General features: G+C 37.5%; 1 protein-coding gene across 5 annotated transcripts in view; it reads right to left on the reverse strand.

The window, feature by feature from the left end:
- Positions 1-2015: 2015 nt before the first annotated feature.
- IQGAP2 (IQ motif containing GTPase activating protein 2) overlaps positions 2016-13920 on the reverse strand; it is a 132147-nt gene continuing 120242 nt past the window's right edge. For all 5 annotated transcript variants that reach the window (XM_076361611.1, XM_076361609.1, XM_076361612.1 and 2 more), the window contains 8 exons: positions 12377-12479; positions 11334-11475; positions 7833-7920; positions 6740-6952; positions 5448-5608; positions 4457-4600; positions 3434-3542; positions 2016-2950 (listed from right to left, as the gene is read on the reverse strand). In XM_076361611.1, coding sequence (XP_076217726.1) covers positions 2837-2950; positions 3434-3542; positions 4457-4600; positions 5448-5608; positions 6740-6952; positions 7833-7920; positions 11334-11475; positions 12377-12479 — 1074 coding nt within the window. In that variant the 3' untranslated portion in view covers positions 2016-2836. The remainder of the gene's footprint in view (positions 2951-3433; positions 3543-4456; positions 4601-5447; positions 5609-6739; positions 6953-7832; positions 7921-11333; positions 11476-12376; positions 12480-13920) is intronic.

The following is a 13920-nucleotide window of genomic DNA, read 5'->3' on the forward strand; positions in this document are numbered from 1 at the left end:
GAACTTTTTGAAATCAGATGTGACTTGTCACTCTTTGGATTTGCTGTTAGAGTGAAGTTTGTTGTGTTGCTCCTGTATTCTTTTAAAAAAAGACAGCTAAAGAAGAAGGTTTGCAGATAAGCGCGAAGTGAAACAGAACAAAGCTATTGCTTGTGATGGTGCTTCTGTCTGCTTGGCCAAAGAAGAAAGATGCTATTCTGCAATTTTGTGGATAGTTTTAGAGCTTCAGAGCCCCATCAGAATCAGTAAGTTCCAAAATAAACTAAGTTAGCTGCCAAGCACCCTTAGTCAACTCTAAAGACAAGTGGTAGAAAAATACAAACTGCGGGGCTAACAGACTATTGGCTATTATAATTTTTTTCATTACCACCAGTTAAGGAAGACAAAGTTGAGAGATAGGCAAGTCTTTCAAGGAAAGATGCATTTTCTCCTATGGTGACAACTGATGCATAGGCTCTATTCAGCTGTACTGGCTTTTTCCTCAGGTTTTGCACCAGCAATGCAAGTCTTTCCACAAGACCATTTCATGAATGAAACTGGTTTCATCGAGTCCTATCTAACTTTGAAGACCCTAAATTGCAGCTTAGAGCAGCCTCCGAAAAGCCTTTCTTTTTTGTTGTATTTAGTAGCTGTCAGCAGCACAGAACGGCAGTGGGTGGGCACAGAATTACTTTGCTCATTTGCATGGTACTTAGTACTACCGTCAATCTTATATTTAGGCAGGAATCATTGTGGTCAGTCCTGTTTAGCAGGGGGTCATTGTTTGTTCAATGACAAGGCCCTAAGCTGAAATAGTTAATTATGAAAAAAAAGCTTCTAAAGGAGTTTAAAGAAATTAAATGGAAATTACTCTTTGATGTGCACTAGAAGAGCAGGAAGCCCAAGAAGTGGTTGGAAAAGGTGAGTGCTAGCACACAGACTGTACCTTTTATATGTGTCATTACCTGGGAACCAAATAAGCTTTCCAAACTTGCATACATCAGGAAATAACTGAGGAACATGCTGTTCACATTAGAGCTAAGCAGTCACTAGATGTGTCAAGTGCGTTAACACAAAACAGCGTATCCAGGAGTGACTTACTCCCAGCAAAGGCTGTGGGGCTCTAGTATGTCTCACCCGCAGAACTCCGGGCTTTTGACACATTACATCAAAGCTCCGGTCTTAGGATCAAGATCTCACCTGTGCAGACTTACCCGCTCAGCTAGAATTTGTCAAAAATATGTAGGGATTAGTCAAGTCTGTTACAAATAAAAAGGGAAACAAAAGATCGAGAGTTTAATTCATATTCAAGTACAATTCACTTCTCTCCTTTTGAAGTAGAAGTAAAGTGCTGCTTTCACCTTCGCATCCAGCTATTTTAGGTGAACCGAGGCATTAATACTGCAGCATTTATGTCACGTTAAAATGGCTTATACATAACTGGCTAGAAGAAAAATGGAAGCATGCAGGAGCTGTTTATCTTTTCATTAGGGATATTAGCTGTTTTAAAGTAGTCAAGTGTTCAAATTTAATGCCATGCATAAATGAATATCTCTAAGTGTAATCATTTTTTCAGCTTGTGTAATACCACAGGTCAGTATACCAAGTAAACTCGTGGTCTATATATCTGCCACTGACTTTACACTGTTTTATTCCACCTTCAGAATTAATACTTGTTTAATATTTGCTTTTACAATGCATTCCAGAAGGCCTCACTGTCCATCTTTTAAAATGTTTGTCATGAGGAAAGTGAGAGTAGGAAATCTTTTCTCTTGGTTTATGTATTTATCACATTACCTACTGTACACACTTTTGCTCTGTAGATATAATTGGTAGTTCATCAGCAAAATCATCATCACGTTCAATGGCATAAAGGCCATGAAGTCTTCACTGCTGAGCCACCTTCCCAAAGTGTACTGTGAGAACAATCAAGTTTAATTAGATTCAATTTTATAAAAGCACTGAAAGAAGTTCTTTCACTACCATCCGGATTGCTGCTTTAATGACTCTTAAATGAAATTTAGGAACCAAGGCAGTTTAATTAGGTAATGTTTATTTTACATAAAACAATCTCCAAAGAATATTTAAAAAACACAATCTAAATACTGATTTTATTGCATTTATTTTCTTACAAAAAAGACAGACAGGCACAATTTACGTATTCAAATACTTCAAAACTGAACAACAACTGTTTGCTATTCAGATTTCCCCAATGCCACTCCAAAGGCTGTGAAAGTAGAAAATGTCATTTTACATGAGGCAGTAGTGCATTTAGTAGGAATGAATCACAAAATATATTTTTGTACAGTAAGACGTTATTGTCACTTTATAATTACCTATAAAAATTTTTGAATTGCACAATAAGTTTGCTTTACAATTGACAACTGACAGAAAATAGGCTTAGTATGTAGCTAAATATTTGCCCAAACTATCCCTTAGAAACAAATTAGGATTTCTTTTTGTAAATACTTAAAAGTCTAATAAGAACTATATTATATATCTGAGGTAATTTAAAAATGTTTTAATAGGAAGAGGTTTATATATTCAACTAAATTCAATTTCTGCCTACCTTAAAATCCATACAACCACAATAGCTGAGTGTCCTAAACAATATTTTGATTTGAAAGTACCAACACCAATGAAATCTGGAACTGTTTAAATTAATCTACTTCCTATTTTTCTGCTTCATCATCAATGCTGAAAAGGCACTGTGCATATTCCTCTGAACATTTGGTGTTTTAGGGTTTTTTTAAAGTTAAAAAGCATCCAACGACAAACTTCAAACAAATGTTTAAAAGCAAAAAAATACTGAATAGACTTCCCACTGATGGATGCAGTCCATGATATCTGAAGACACTCATTTTCCATAGAACTTCTTATTCAACAAGAATATGAGCAGATTCACATTCACTTTAGCTTTATCGAACATTTTCATTACAGCCACACCTTCATACTGCATCTGAAGCAAATCCTGTAATCAGAAATAAAATCATTAGTCTCTGTTTGAATCCATAGCTTACAGCAACAAGGTGGGGTCACTTTCATCATGTGATAACCATCTCAAACTCCAGGTCCTTCACAATTTAAACAATTACAAGCAACTATTGGATAGGTGTAGAAAACATTACATGTCCTCTAGATCCCAAATTGTAGACTGTCAGTAACAGCAACCCAGAAGAAATACTGTTTTCTGTGCATTTTTGTTTTCTCTTGGTATTTGCTGCTTGCCACTGAACTAATGTGGCATTTGGTTTCATGCAGTTGCTCTAATATAAACATTAACCCAACACCATGCCCGGCATCCTATGGAAGTTACATAATTATTCCCCACATGATCTGCTGCTCTGTGCTGATTGAATAGTTCATGAATACATAAAAAAATATCTGAAATAGTTTATATTTAGGGGAAATGCAACTGTGACTATATAGCAAAGTAACAAAATTCAAACTGTACCTGGAAATGGAGCTGCACTTTTTCCATCTCAACCCCCAAAAATTTTGCTTTGATTTCAAAGTCACCCACTTCTTCTCCAGGTGTGATATCAAACATCACGTTCTTAAACCTCAAAACAAAAAGAAGGGTAATTGATTATGTATGCTGTGCAGTTTTATATAGTCCAGAGACAGTTTTGAGAAAAAAGCATGCAGAACACAAAAGAACTTTGACTGCAAGTAGTGTAAATGGTGTCAAATGAACCACTCCATCCCTACTGCAATGTCTTCCTGGAGACTTTCTGGTGTACATACAGTATGGAATACAGAGCTCTCAGATCTTTTATATTGGAAAAAAACGGGCTGTGGGAAGTTCAGGGAACAAAGATGACCAAGTGTTCACAGCGTAGGAACAGGGCAGCCAGATTTTCGTTCTGCCATGCCTGAGCATCTCCTTGCAGGTGCATACACACTCTTTGGTTTCAGTTTGCCTTATGTGGCTTCCTCTGCCTGATGAACCCACTTGGAAAAAAATTGCAACCTGGAAAACTTTTTTCCATGCAGAAGATGGATGGAAGGGTGCAGAGGATGGAAGATTTTTCACTACAGCAGCCTCAAAATGGACAGATACAAAAGGGATGTTAAACCACCACATCCATTCACCTTGCCATAGTGAGGAAGTGCAGAAAACCAGGTGTTTACTCAGTTATATGAAAGTGATTGGTCAGTAAATGAAAAAAATAACTTCTACAACTGCTTAACAAGTCAGTCATTAGCAGTGAGTGTGCTGCTGGACTTGTACTGGTTCCATTTAAGTTAATGCCAAAATAGGCTTATTCAAGTATTTTCCCCCAGGTAATCATATAGCAAGGTACAAGGGAGAAAAATGAATTATGACAATTAGGCTTTATCATTCTTCTGAATGTAAAAGTCTGAGGTAATTTTAGGTGTGGCACAGGAAATTGCAAAGATTTCTTTTAACAAAAGTCAGGCCCCTTAAGCTGTTGATTAGAAAATGCTCTGAATTGTTTTATACCACACTTACTGGTTGGTTTGAAGATCTTCAATTTCTAGGATGACACCTTTTTCATGCAGTCTTGCAGCTGTGTACTTTAATGATGCCTGCTTCAGTTTTTTGCTTCCCTTCACCTCCTCTTTTCCATCTAGTTTAATTGACCTCCGTGAATTTCTGGGAAGAGAACAAGAAAAATGGCTTTTGATTTATCTACCAGGTCTTTTATACTTCAACTACTCTTCTAGCTGTATTTAGCTTTCCTTCACTCTTTGCCTTCTTGAACTCCTATTAATGAACAGAATTAACATTCAAAACAAATCTAAGAATTAGAGGGATTTTTAGCACACAGTGAATAGTCTAAACAATTTGGCAATGATTTTGAATCAACATTTTTAGCACTTGTTTAAACTCTATTGTGAAATGCAACCCTGATCCAAAAGAGTCCACAATCATCACTTTAAAATAGCAATTTGTAAGCGTACAGTGACATAGGTGTTAAGTAAGATTGGCCACTAAAGTTCATTTTTGGATCAATGAGGTATGAACAGGAGCTTTCCCATTGCATATCAGTAAAATGTTTTCATTTTGACACTTCAGTGGCATTGGCAGGGGGGCTTGCTCTCGAGTAACTGCATCATACCTGAAAAGTAAAATTCTTTAGGCATTTGTTTCCCCCTTTTCCATTCTAAAGACAAAACCCAATCCTTTTAATGAAGGAAGAAAATCAGTAATTACTTCCCAAAGCTGCATGACTTCAAAGCACGCTAATGGACCTGCAAAGTAGCACCAATATATTCAAAACACATATACATCTCAGGCCTCTTTCTGTAAGGTAGCTTTAAATAAATGCAAGACTTTACTTTCCAGGTTTTGACTCAGGTCACAGTGACAACCCCCATGGACTTTTTAATCCATGGATTGTCAATCTGTTGGAATCAAAACTTTCAACTACAGATTAACACCTGCTCTCCCTCCTGATACAAAACACTGAAATATTAGAAGACAAGAAGACTCAACTCACTTTCTTGTTAAGTTGTCTAGACAAGTTTTTATATAGGTGTTGTAATAATTAATTTGTTCTTCATAAAATGCTGTCTTGGAGTTAAGTGCATTCAAAGTCTGCTGGAGTTTCACCAATTCAGCTTTTCGATGATGTCTGTATCTTCTCTGATTCCGGATATCCTAAATAAATTTATTAATGTAATTGGTTTATTAATTTGTTATTTTAAAAAGTCTTAGCTTATTACCATACAAATCTGTAATTACACAACCTGACTTAATTACTGGGAGAAAGCATGAATTGCCATGTTAGTTCTCACAGGCATGGTACCAGTAGCGAGTACTACAGTTTACATGACTGTATGGAAGACAACAGTCACATTGCCACTCCTGTATACAAGTGGTGTTATCTGGAACTCTGCAATTGTCTCCAGGGCACGACAGACACAGAAGTCATAAGGAAGACGTCGTCTTCATGCTATAAATGGAAGCTTTCTCACAGCTAGTTTCTGGTGAGAGGCCTAAGAAATGAGAGCTTGGGCTTCCTCTAGGTAAGAACTAGCTACTGCTAGACTAGAGCTTGGGTTGAAGGTAATGGTTGAGTTGAGGTAGTCAAAAGCAGAATAAAAGCAACTTCCAGTCCTAAGGCTCATCCCAATCTTCAGATTGCCTTAATGGCTCAAAACAAAGCATCTGGGCTTATAGATAAGAAATAAAAAAGAATGGGGCACTGAATACACATGTAGAATGGTTTTGTCTCAAGTAGAAGCAGATGCAGACACCTAAATCATGCAGGGCTGTAAAATGGCACTTCAGAGTAGATGCAACATGACATACTTAATTATATTAGAGACTTAGCTCACATGAGTAATTTACTCATTTATATATTCAAATATATTTGCAACTTTAAAAAATACAAATTTATAATATGTAAATCACTCATGAGCTATGAGTAATATACTCATGAGTAATTAAAGGTAATTCAATATTACTCATGAGTAATTAAAGATAATTCAATACACTAAGATTCTTACAGCCGGTACTGGGTGTGGATTTGGAACAGGATTTGCTGATTTGTACACAACAGGCCCAGTGCTTTATCAAGTATGTTAATTCAGTTCAGGTAGTTATGCATGAGAGTACTGTCTTTCATTTATTTTGTCAGCAAACAAAGATGATTTGTTTCTTATGTGGATACTTCAGCAATTTAGTGCAGCATTCCCTGGAAAATGTTTATTGTACATCTCTAGCTGGAACTTATTTAGGCTAGATGCCTAAAAACCATCAATATACCGGGAAGCATGTTCCATTTACCTTAGCGATCTCATTTATAATTTCTTGGTACTTAGTTGCTGAAGACACTAGTCCTGCTTGTTCCAATGCCCGGAGATTTCTCTGAATTTTCCTTTTCTTTTGTTCTATTGGTAGCTGCCCGTCTTCAAAAATAGGCTGACTGTGCTTCATTTTCTCTGGAGTTTTGGAATCTAAGATGGCACGCTTTTCTACAAGTTTCAAGTGCTCAGATTCCTGGATGAAAAAAAATCCAGAACAGTTATTTTGCAGCTCACGGTAACAGTTAAGTATTCAAGTACATTGAATTCTCAAAAGAGATTATCAAGAATCAAGGTGCAGGCTTTATTTATATCCTCTTATCACATAATCTTAAAATGTTCCGTTTACTATGTCTTTTGACATACCTTAAGTAACTAATCACAACACCTAGACATGTATTTCAATTAATAAAAAAACATGTCTAAAATCAGCCAGATGACTCAATGACTTCACTTAGTTGTGGGAAGACTGTCCGGATCTCACAGGTATCCCCTCCATATGCACACACTGAGGTAAGCTAAAATGTGCACATTATTGAGATGTAGCTTTGTGTGTCGGTATCTACAGGGAAGTCTTCAACTGGGAGCTCTTCCCCCTCAATTCCCATACCAAGGATAGCTGAGTTCCCCAGGCAGATATTTGCTTGTATTGCTTAAGCAAATAAACTAGGTGTCAGGGAACTTGAGTTAAGATACTGAAGTTCATGAGGGGGGGGAAAAAAAAAAAATATCTAGCAGAAGGATTCACCTCAGGCTATTTGATTGTATTATAACATAGGAGAGAAAAGACCCTGTTTACAAAAAATGTAAAGAAAAAAACTATTATTCTAGTTGTGCTAGTTGACAGCAAGACTTAATTTTTCTTTTCCTCTGAAGCTGTTACCAATTATACAGTAAAAGAAAATTTGCAGGTCTCACATTTTGAAGGCTCTAGATCTGAATAGTCTACAAACAGCAACAACGATTTCATTGTTATAAAGCGGTGGAGAAAGCTGTCGGAGATCTGTTAAGGCTTTCAAATAGCTATAATAAAATATGTACTTTCTTCCCTGTTTCAGGCATAGTATAGCACTTACCTGTTGTGCAGTGGCTGGTGTTTCTAATATTTCTAAGAGCGTATCCCCTGGTTGTGTTCGTATCACATCCACAGTAAGTCTTTTGGTCCTTTTAAAAAGGATATATGGATATTACAAAACAGTTGTCACTGGATCACTTGTGCATTTCATTTCTTCAACAGTAAAAGTAGCAAGCTCCCCCTTTATTATGGATACTTGGTAATGTTTATGATTCCTAGCCTTTTGTGTTTCAGAGCTTCCACTAATAATGTTCAACATCTGGCTTCTACACAGGTCTGAATAGAGAAATACATGTATACTTTTCCCCCTTTTATTTTAGAAAAGTTAACCAACTAGCACAGTAAAACAGTTACTGTTAACATAATAAAAATCCAAGCAACAACTCACATGTGGATTTTAATTATAATCATGACAAAACAGCAGATAGGAATGTAATCTTTGCAAAGCCTGAGCTATGCATGGTTCCATTAAGGGTCATATTTACTGACTAAAGTGGAAATGCACTCAAGACTGTTGAACTTCTGAAGGAATTTTACATCTGACGCAGTGCATTTATGCACGCCACTTAAAGGCAGATGCTTCTCTAGCAGCAACAGACAAGGAGCATTTCCTTGCTAAAAAAAGGGAAGCTGCTACACCCCGATATGTAAACCAGTTCTTTTTTTGGTAAGAGTTTATCTCATTTCTGCTGCCCCTTCATCCATAATACTTCCAAGAACACCCTGCTACAGAATTCTGTTAATTTTGAGGACATGGTTACAAATGAGATTTAGCTCATTATTCTTAAAAAGTAACAGATACTTGAAGATGCAGCTTAAGTTTCCCAGGAAAATGTCTAAATATGATCAAGGCTTCTGTGATAAAACCTCATGACTTGGTTTAAAATGATAGTTTACCTACGTAAAGTTGGGGTTTCTGTTGGTGTTTTCAGGGCTAGAAGTTCTCACAAAAATGCAATAGAATGGGACAAAAGATTTACTCATATGCAGGCAACATTATCCAAAACCACTGAGTATTTGGGTATCATCCAAGCTTCCATGGAAGGGGCAGCAAGGTAGGAATGACTGACAGCACAGGCACACCTGAAGCACTGCTCCTTCCAAGTTAGAAGGCAACCTGCTAAACCTCCTGGAAACTAGTTTGCTCGTCTAGTGCTGCTGTTAACTGCACTGAGTGGTTCTAGCACATTCAACAGCTTCTGAAGGACTGCTGTTAAATGTATTTTTCCTTCACAAACTCTCTTGGAATCCCCTGAAGTTTGCCAGGAAAAAACAAAACAACAAACCAAAATCAGGAAGGTTTCCTAAAGTTGGTTCACTTGGGCTATATCAACACATTGCTGGCTTTCTCTGCCTGACACAACCTTTGTCAGTCTTTGGTGGTCACCACCAGAGTCTCCAATAAAGTACGTGGGACAGCGTTATCGTTTTATGCACCGCCTTAGAAACAGGCACCGATATGGCCAATAAGACATGAGGCTTATTTTCACTTCCTCTCCCTTCAGCTTCCTCTCCTCGTGTACCAAACCTGCTCAGCTCTGTTGTTTTCCAGAAACACCCCACTCGGGGCTGGACACTTCCCCCTTCACCTGTCACTTGGCATGCAGCACCTGCGCACTCAAACCACACAGACCAGGCACCTCACGTAGAGTCCTCTAGACAGGGGTACCAGCAAATCTTAGGATTCTTCACAGAAGCCTTAACAAAACCATTTAAAAAGCAAATATATCGATATTTCTACAGAAGAGAGATGTCACTTGCAGAGAAACAAGGAACATTCAGTGAATCAGCTGTGACTTGAATTTTAGCCAGGTGCCTAACATTTCACAGTTGCAATAAAAGACCTCTCTACAGTTAAGGTAGGAAAGCTAAGCATCTGTATACATACATCTCTTGTGTAAAAGGTAGTGGTAAGTATTTTAACTTTTGATATTGCTGCAACTTAACACAGGTTGCTCATTATTCTTCTGTCAGATTATTTACTAAATTTCCTCAAAATATGAGAAATATTACTTGAAAGCACTTATGCAATAGAGAAGTTAAATTATTTCATTAATTCTCATGCTATTGTTTCAACGTATTTCCACACAGTGTAGAGGATTAAAGATATTTCTTTTGGCCTTGATTTTGCATATTTTTAAGGATTCTATTAAGGGGTAGCATTTTACTCCTACACAGAGGAAAAAGGACAAGAAGCACAATTATTTTTTTTTTTTTAGGGGACAGCAGCAGGCATATCCTTATTACAAAACCGGCCTGGGAAAAGCTCTAGAGCCTTGGTCTCTGGAATACCAAGTGACTAACACAGTTTTGATTTGACATTGTCCTTGCAATCTCTTTACCTTAGATTTCAAATTATATTTGAAATAATATAAGCTAGAGAGAAACCTCAGTGTTTTCTTGTTTAAGATTCAGATCAAATATGTACAATTACAGTGGAAAAACTCCTCTTCCTTTTAGGATAAATAGTAAGAGTTTTCTTGCACTTAAAATTAATTTTTTTTCGCAGACTTTAAACAGGCATTTATGGCTTTTATAGAAATTGCACTACTTACTACAGACATAATAGCTAAGAAATTTCTTCAGAAGTAAGACTTCACATATTACCTAATAAATTCAGTTTACTGATTTGGAAAAAAAAAAAAAACAACCTAACAGATTAGAGTTGAATTACAGCCTGCATCTACACTCCTAATGTTTGCAAAGGTTTAAAATCCTTACGCTGTATTTCCCTTTATAGTGAACTTCTAACCTTCACACTTGTGGGGTAAAAACAAGCATAGTAACAGAGGAGAGCAGTGTCCCATTCTCCCCCTTGTTCAGGAAGCACCAGGATCTTAAATAAGCCAATCCTTATTCTGGACAGCTTGAAACAACTTCAAAAGAGAGATGCCAATAATTTGATAGTAGGTGCTTTAATAAAAATATTTTCGACTATAAAGTAGCCTATATCCCAGGATATTCCAGTAGCCATTTCTTAATTTTCTCACCAAATAGAATAAACATCATTTTCTTTCCCTGGATAAAAGCTTGCACTATTCCTGCTGAAGTGACAGTCGCATCCTTTCCAAATGCCTGATGGCCGTATGTCAGGGAAGTGTTTTCCTTTGAGGGGGAGGAGAGGACAGCGTGGTACTGTCTGTCCCTTACAAGGCTAGACAGATTTTCATCTCTGCTTTCCCAAGGCTGTAGTGTTTTAAAGCAGAATGGTTTTACAGCTTCATGGAAAAGTACTTACTAGGTTAGATAATGATCCAGTCACTGTCCATAACACAAGTGGCACTATGCTTATCTTTCTGTAAGCTTTCCAGAAGAATTGACAGTTTCTCTGACTTTTGCAAGTTTGAGTAGGACTGAACACAAACTGGCTTTTGAAAACTGAGTGCACTCAGCACCTCAGAAATGCACTTAGGCAGGGCAGCAGGGTGGAAGCAACTTTTTTAAAAAAAAAAAAAACAAACAAAAAGCATCACCAGAATACAGGTTTTTGAGCAAAACTTACTTTATCATCAGGCTTTTGAGATCCTGATCTTCACCTTCTCGTAACTCGTATTTGCTTGTTAGAGACAGTGAAATCTCTGTTTTCGCAAGTTGATTCAGTGTGCTTTCCCTGTTGGGGTCATTGGGATCAACAGCTCCTTCCCCTGTAAGGAAACATCTTTTACTTCAAGTTTGCCAACTTTCCCATGATTCAATGCATGAAGCGAATGAGAACCTAGGTAAATTGCTGTAAATCATCACAAGTATTAAGTTTATTGAACAGCACACCCATTCCTACCATTTAGAAACAGACTTTTTTTGGACACTGAACAATCAAAACCATAAGCCAGCTATTTATAAGCCCGGTTAGAATATTTTGGAAATGCCACCAATTCTTGCTTTTCAAGCTACTGATGTGCAAGAGACTCACATGTCTTCTTCTCAAAGAAGAATACAAACAATTTAACATCCTTTGTGCTAACATGCAGAGATAGTGAAAAATGAAAGAGTAGCAGCTATGTTAACAGGCTATTTACTTGGAAGCTGGTATTATCCATGACATCCTAGCTACTTTCTGAACAGTTCACTTCTTACTACAATTAAGGCAAATTAAATATCAGTCACATTTATTCCTTATAACTTTCTAATAAATTTGCATAATTTTTAAAACTTCATTTTTATTTGGATAATTGTCAAAACAAAAAATAGCTGTTTTAAGAATTCTCTGTGTACTTCTTGTAAGTTTCTAGCCAACACTAGAAAATCTTAGTATCAGGTTATTAAAAATCACTTGTTTTCTACCTGCAATTTGAGCACAACTGGATCATTCTGCTCGAAACATTATTAATGTTTGGATTTTGAATCACATCATTAATCTTTAGAGTGAATATTACAGTTAGAAGAAGGTTCAACTATAAGGAGCAATGTTGCAAAAAGTGTTCCGAAAAGAATTCTACAGTAAATGAAGAAGCTGTCACTATGAGACACATGAAAGTATTTAAATCAAGCCCCCATTTAATTCTGCCCCTAGAGTGAAGTTAACCATAAAGATGAAGAACAGCATACCAAGGAAAGACTCTACATCAGGAACAGGTCCCAGCCCTTCCAGCAATTCGTTCAGCAGGTCATTTGGCTCAGTGGCAATGGCATCCTGGTGTTCCAATAGTAGCTATAAACAAATGTAAATGAAGTCATTATCCCAAAAAACCCATTGCCAGTGTCTTTACGCTTGTAAATAAATCTCAAGACTAAGTGCTGAAAAACATGGACCTAGTGTGATCAGGATTATGGAGGACCCAAGGGAGGAAGCCATGCTCAGTTCTGGACTACGAGTTTAGAATTGCTCTTGCTGTAAGACAGCTTGCCGTGCTCCTCCGGCAATCGTCTCTGGAGTGCTGAACATCACAGCTGACCAGAAGTTTAAGATTTGCCTTTAGGACTAACAGAGTATTGCAGAGTAAAGGGCGATAATCCCAAGCAGAGCATTTCAGTGTTGCATCCTGAACTAATCACACAAAGGAAAGAATACAGGGTTGGTGATCCACAGAATAATACCTATTTTCTGTATATCCATTCCAGTAGCTTACAATAGTGGCAGTGATATAAAATATAGTCATTTCTGAAAGGTAAGGAGAAACCAGCTATGCAGCACCTCCTGCACAATTTCTAATAGAAGTTGCAGGAGATTTGTGAACATGTTGCACCTGGGCACATTCTCAAAACTTTAAGCCACAAAAATACTGGTAAGCCAAGTTAATAAAGAGCATGAACAGGACAGTAACATTTTCTTGAAAACAGGCTCTCACTATCCATAAGAAAAGTAATGCCACGCTGAGTTAGATAGAGCCAGTGGCATTAGCGACTACTAGATTCAACAGTCCATTCCCCATAGAAGCAATAGTCTTTACTTGGAGGACTGAAGGAAAGACAAAGTGTCATCAAGCTTCACTGAAATTTAGCTACAGCAAAGCATGCACAGTAGGAAAAAATTCCAGGATTCTAAGTATTTTAAACACTGGACAACTAAAAAGCCTATGTCCAGAAAAGAAAGGCATTACAGACATACTTACAAGACAGAAGTGAGCATTATAAACCCACCTCTCTTACGTGCAGCTGCTACCCCACACTGTACGTAATGTTGACTATGATACCGTGAGAACTGCTGAGAAACGCTATGTGCACTGATTACAACTCCACCATGCTTGATGCTATACAAGCACAGAATGAGAGAGACATTCACAGGACAGATTCTTTGGGGTGAAGGCAAGAGAGACATGGGGAAGCACCAAAAAACAAAGCTGATGAATGCAACAGATCCCTCATTCCAGCTACATCCTACAGAGGTGTGCAATGAAAATTAGGTTTAGGCAAGTGCCATGGGAGATGATGACAGAGGGCAGATTTGACTTTTTCTGAAGCTGAGCTACACATGACAATGGACAAAATGTTTATGCATCTCCTGTTATTCAAACTAATTTTTTCTGGAGCTCTGTGACCAAAATGGAAAGTTTAATTTACACTTGCAGGGAAGGTGCAGTAGAAGACAACTCAGATGAAGGCTCAGGCTCTCAGGGGAGGTTTGGAGGAAGAGGTGTCGCGGGACAAGGAAG

This window comes from Aptenodytes patagonicus, chromosome Z (genome assembly GCF_965638725.1).
Source record: "Aptenodytes patagonicus chromosome Z, bAptPat1.pri.cur, whole genome shotgun sequence".
Classification (NCBI taxonomy): Eukaryota; Metazoa; Chordata; class Aves; order Sphenisciformes; family Spheniscidae; genus Aptenodytes; species Aptenodytes patagonicus.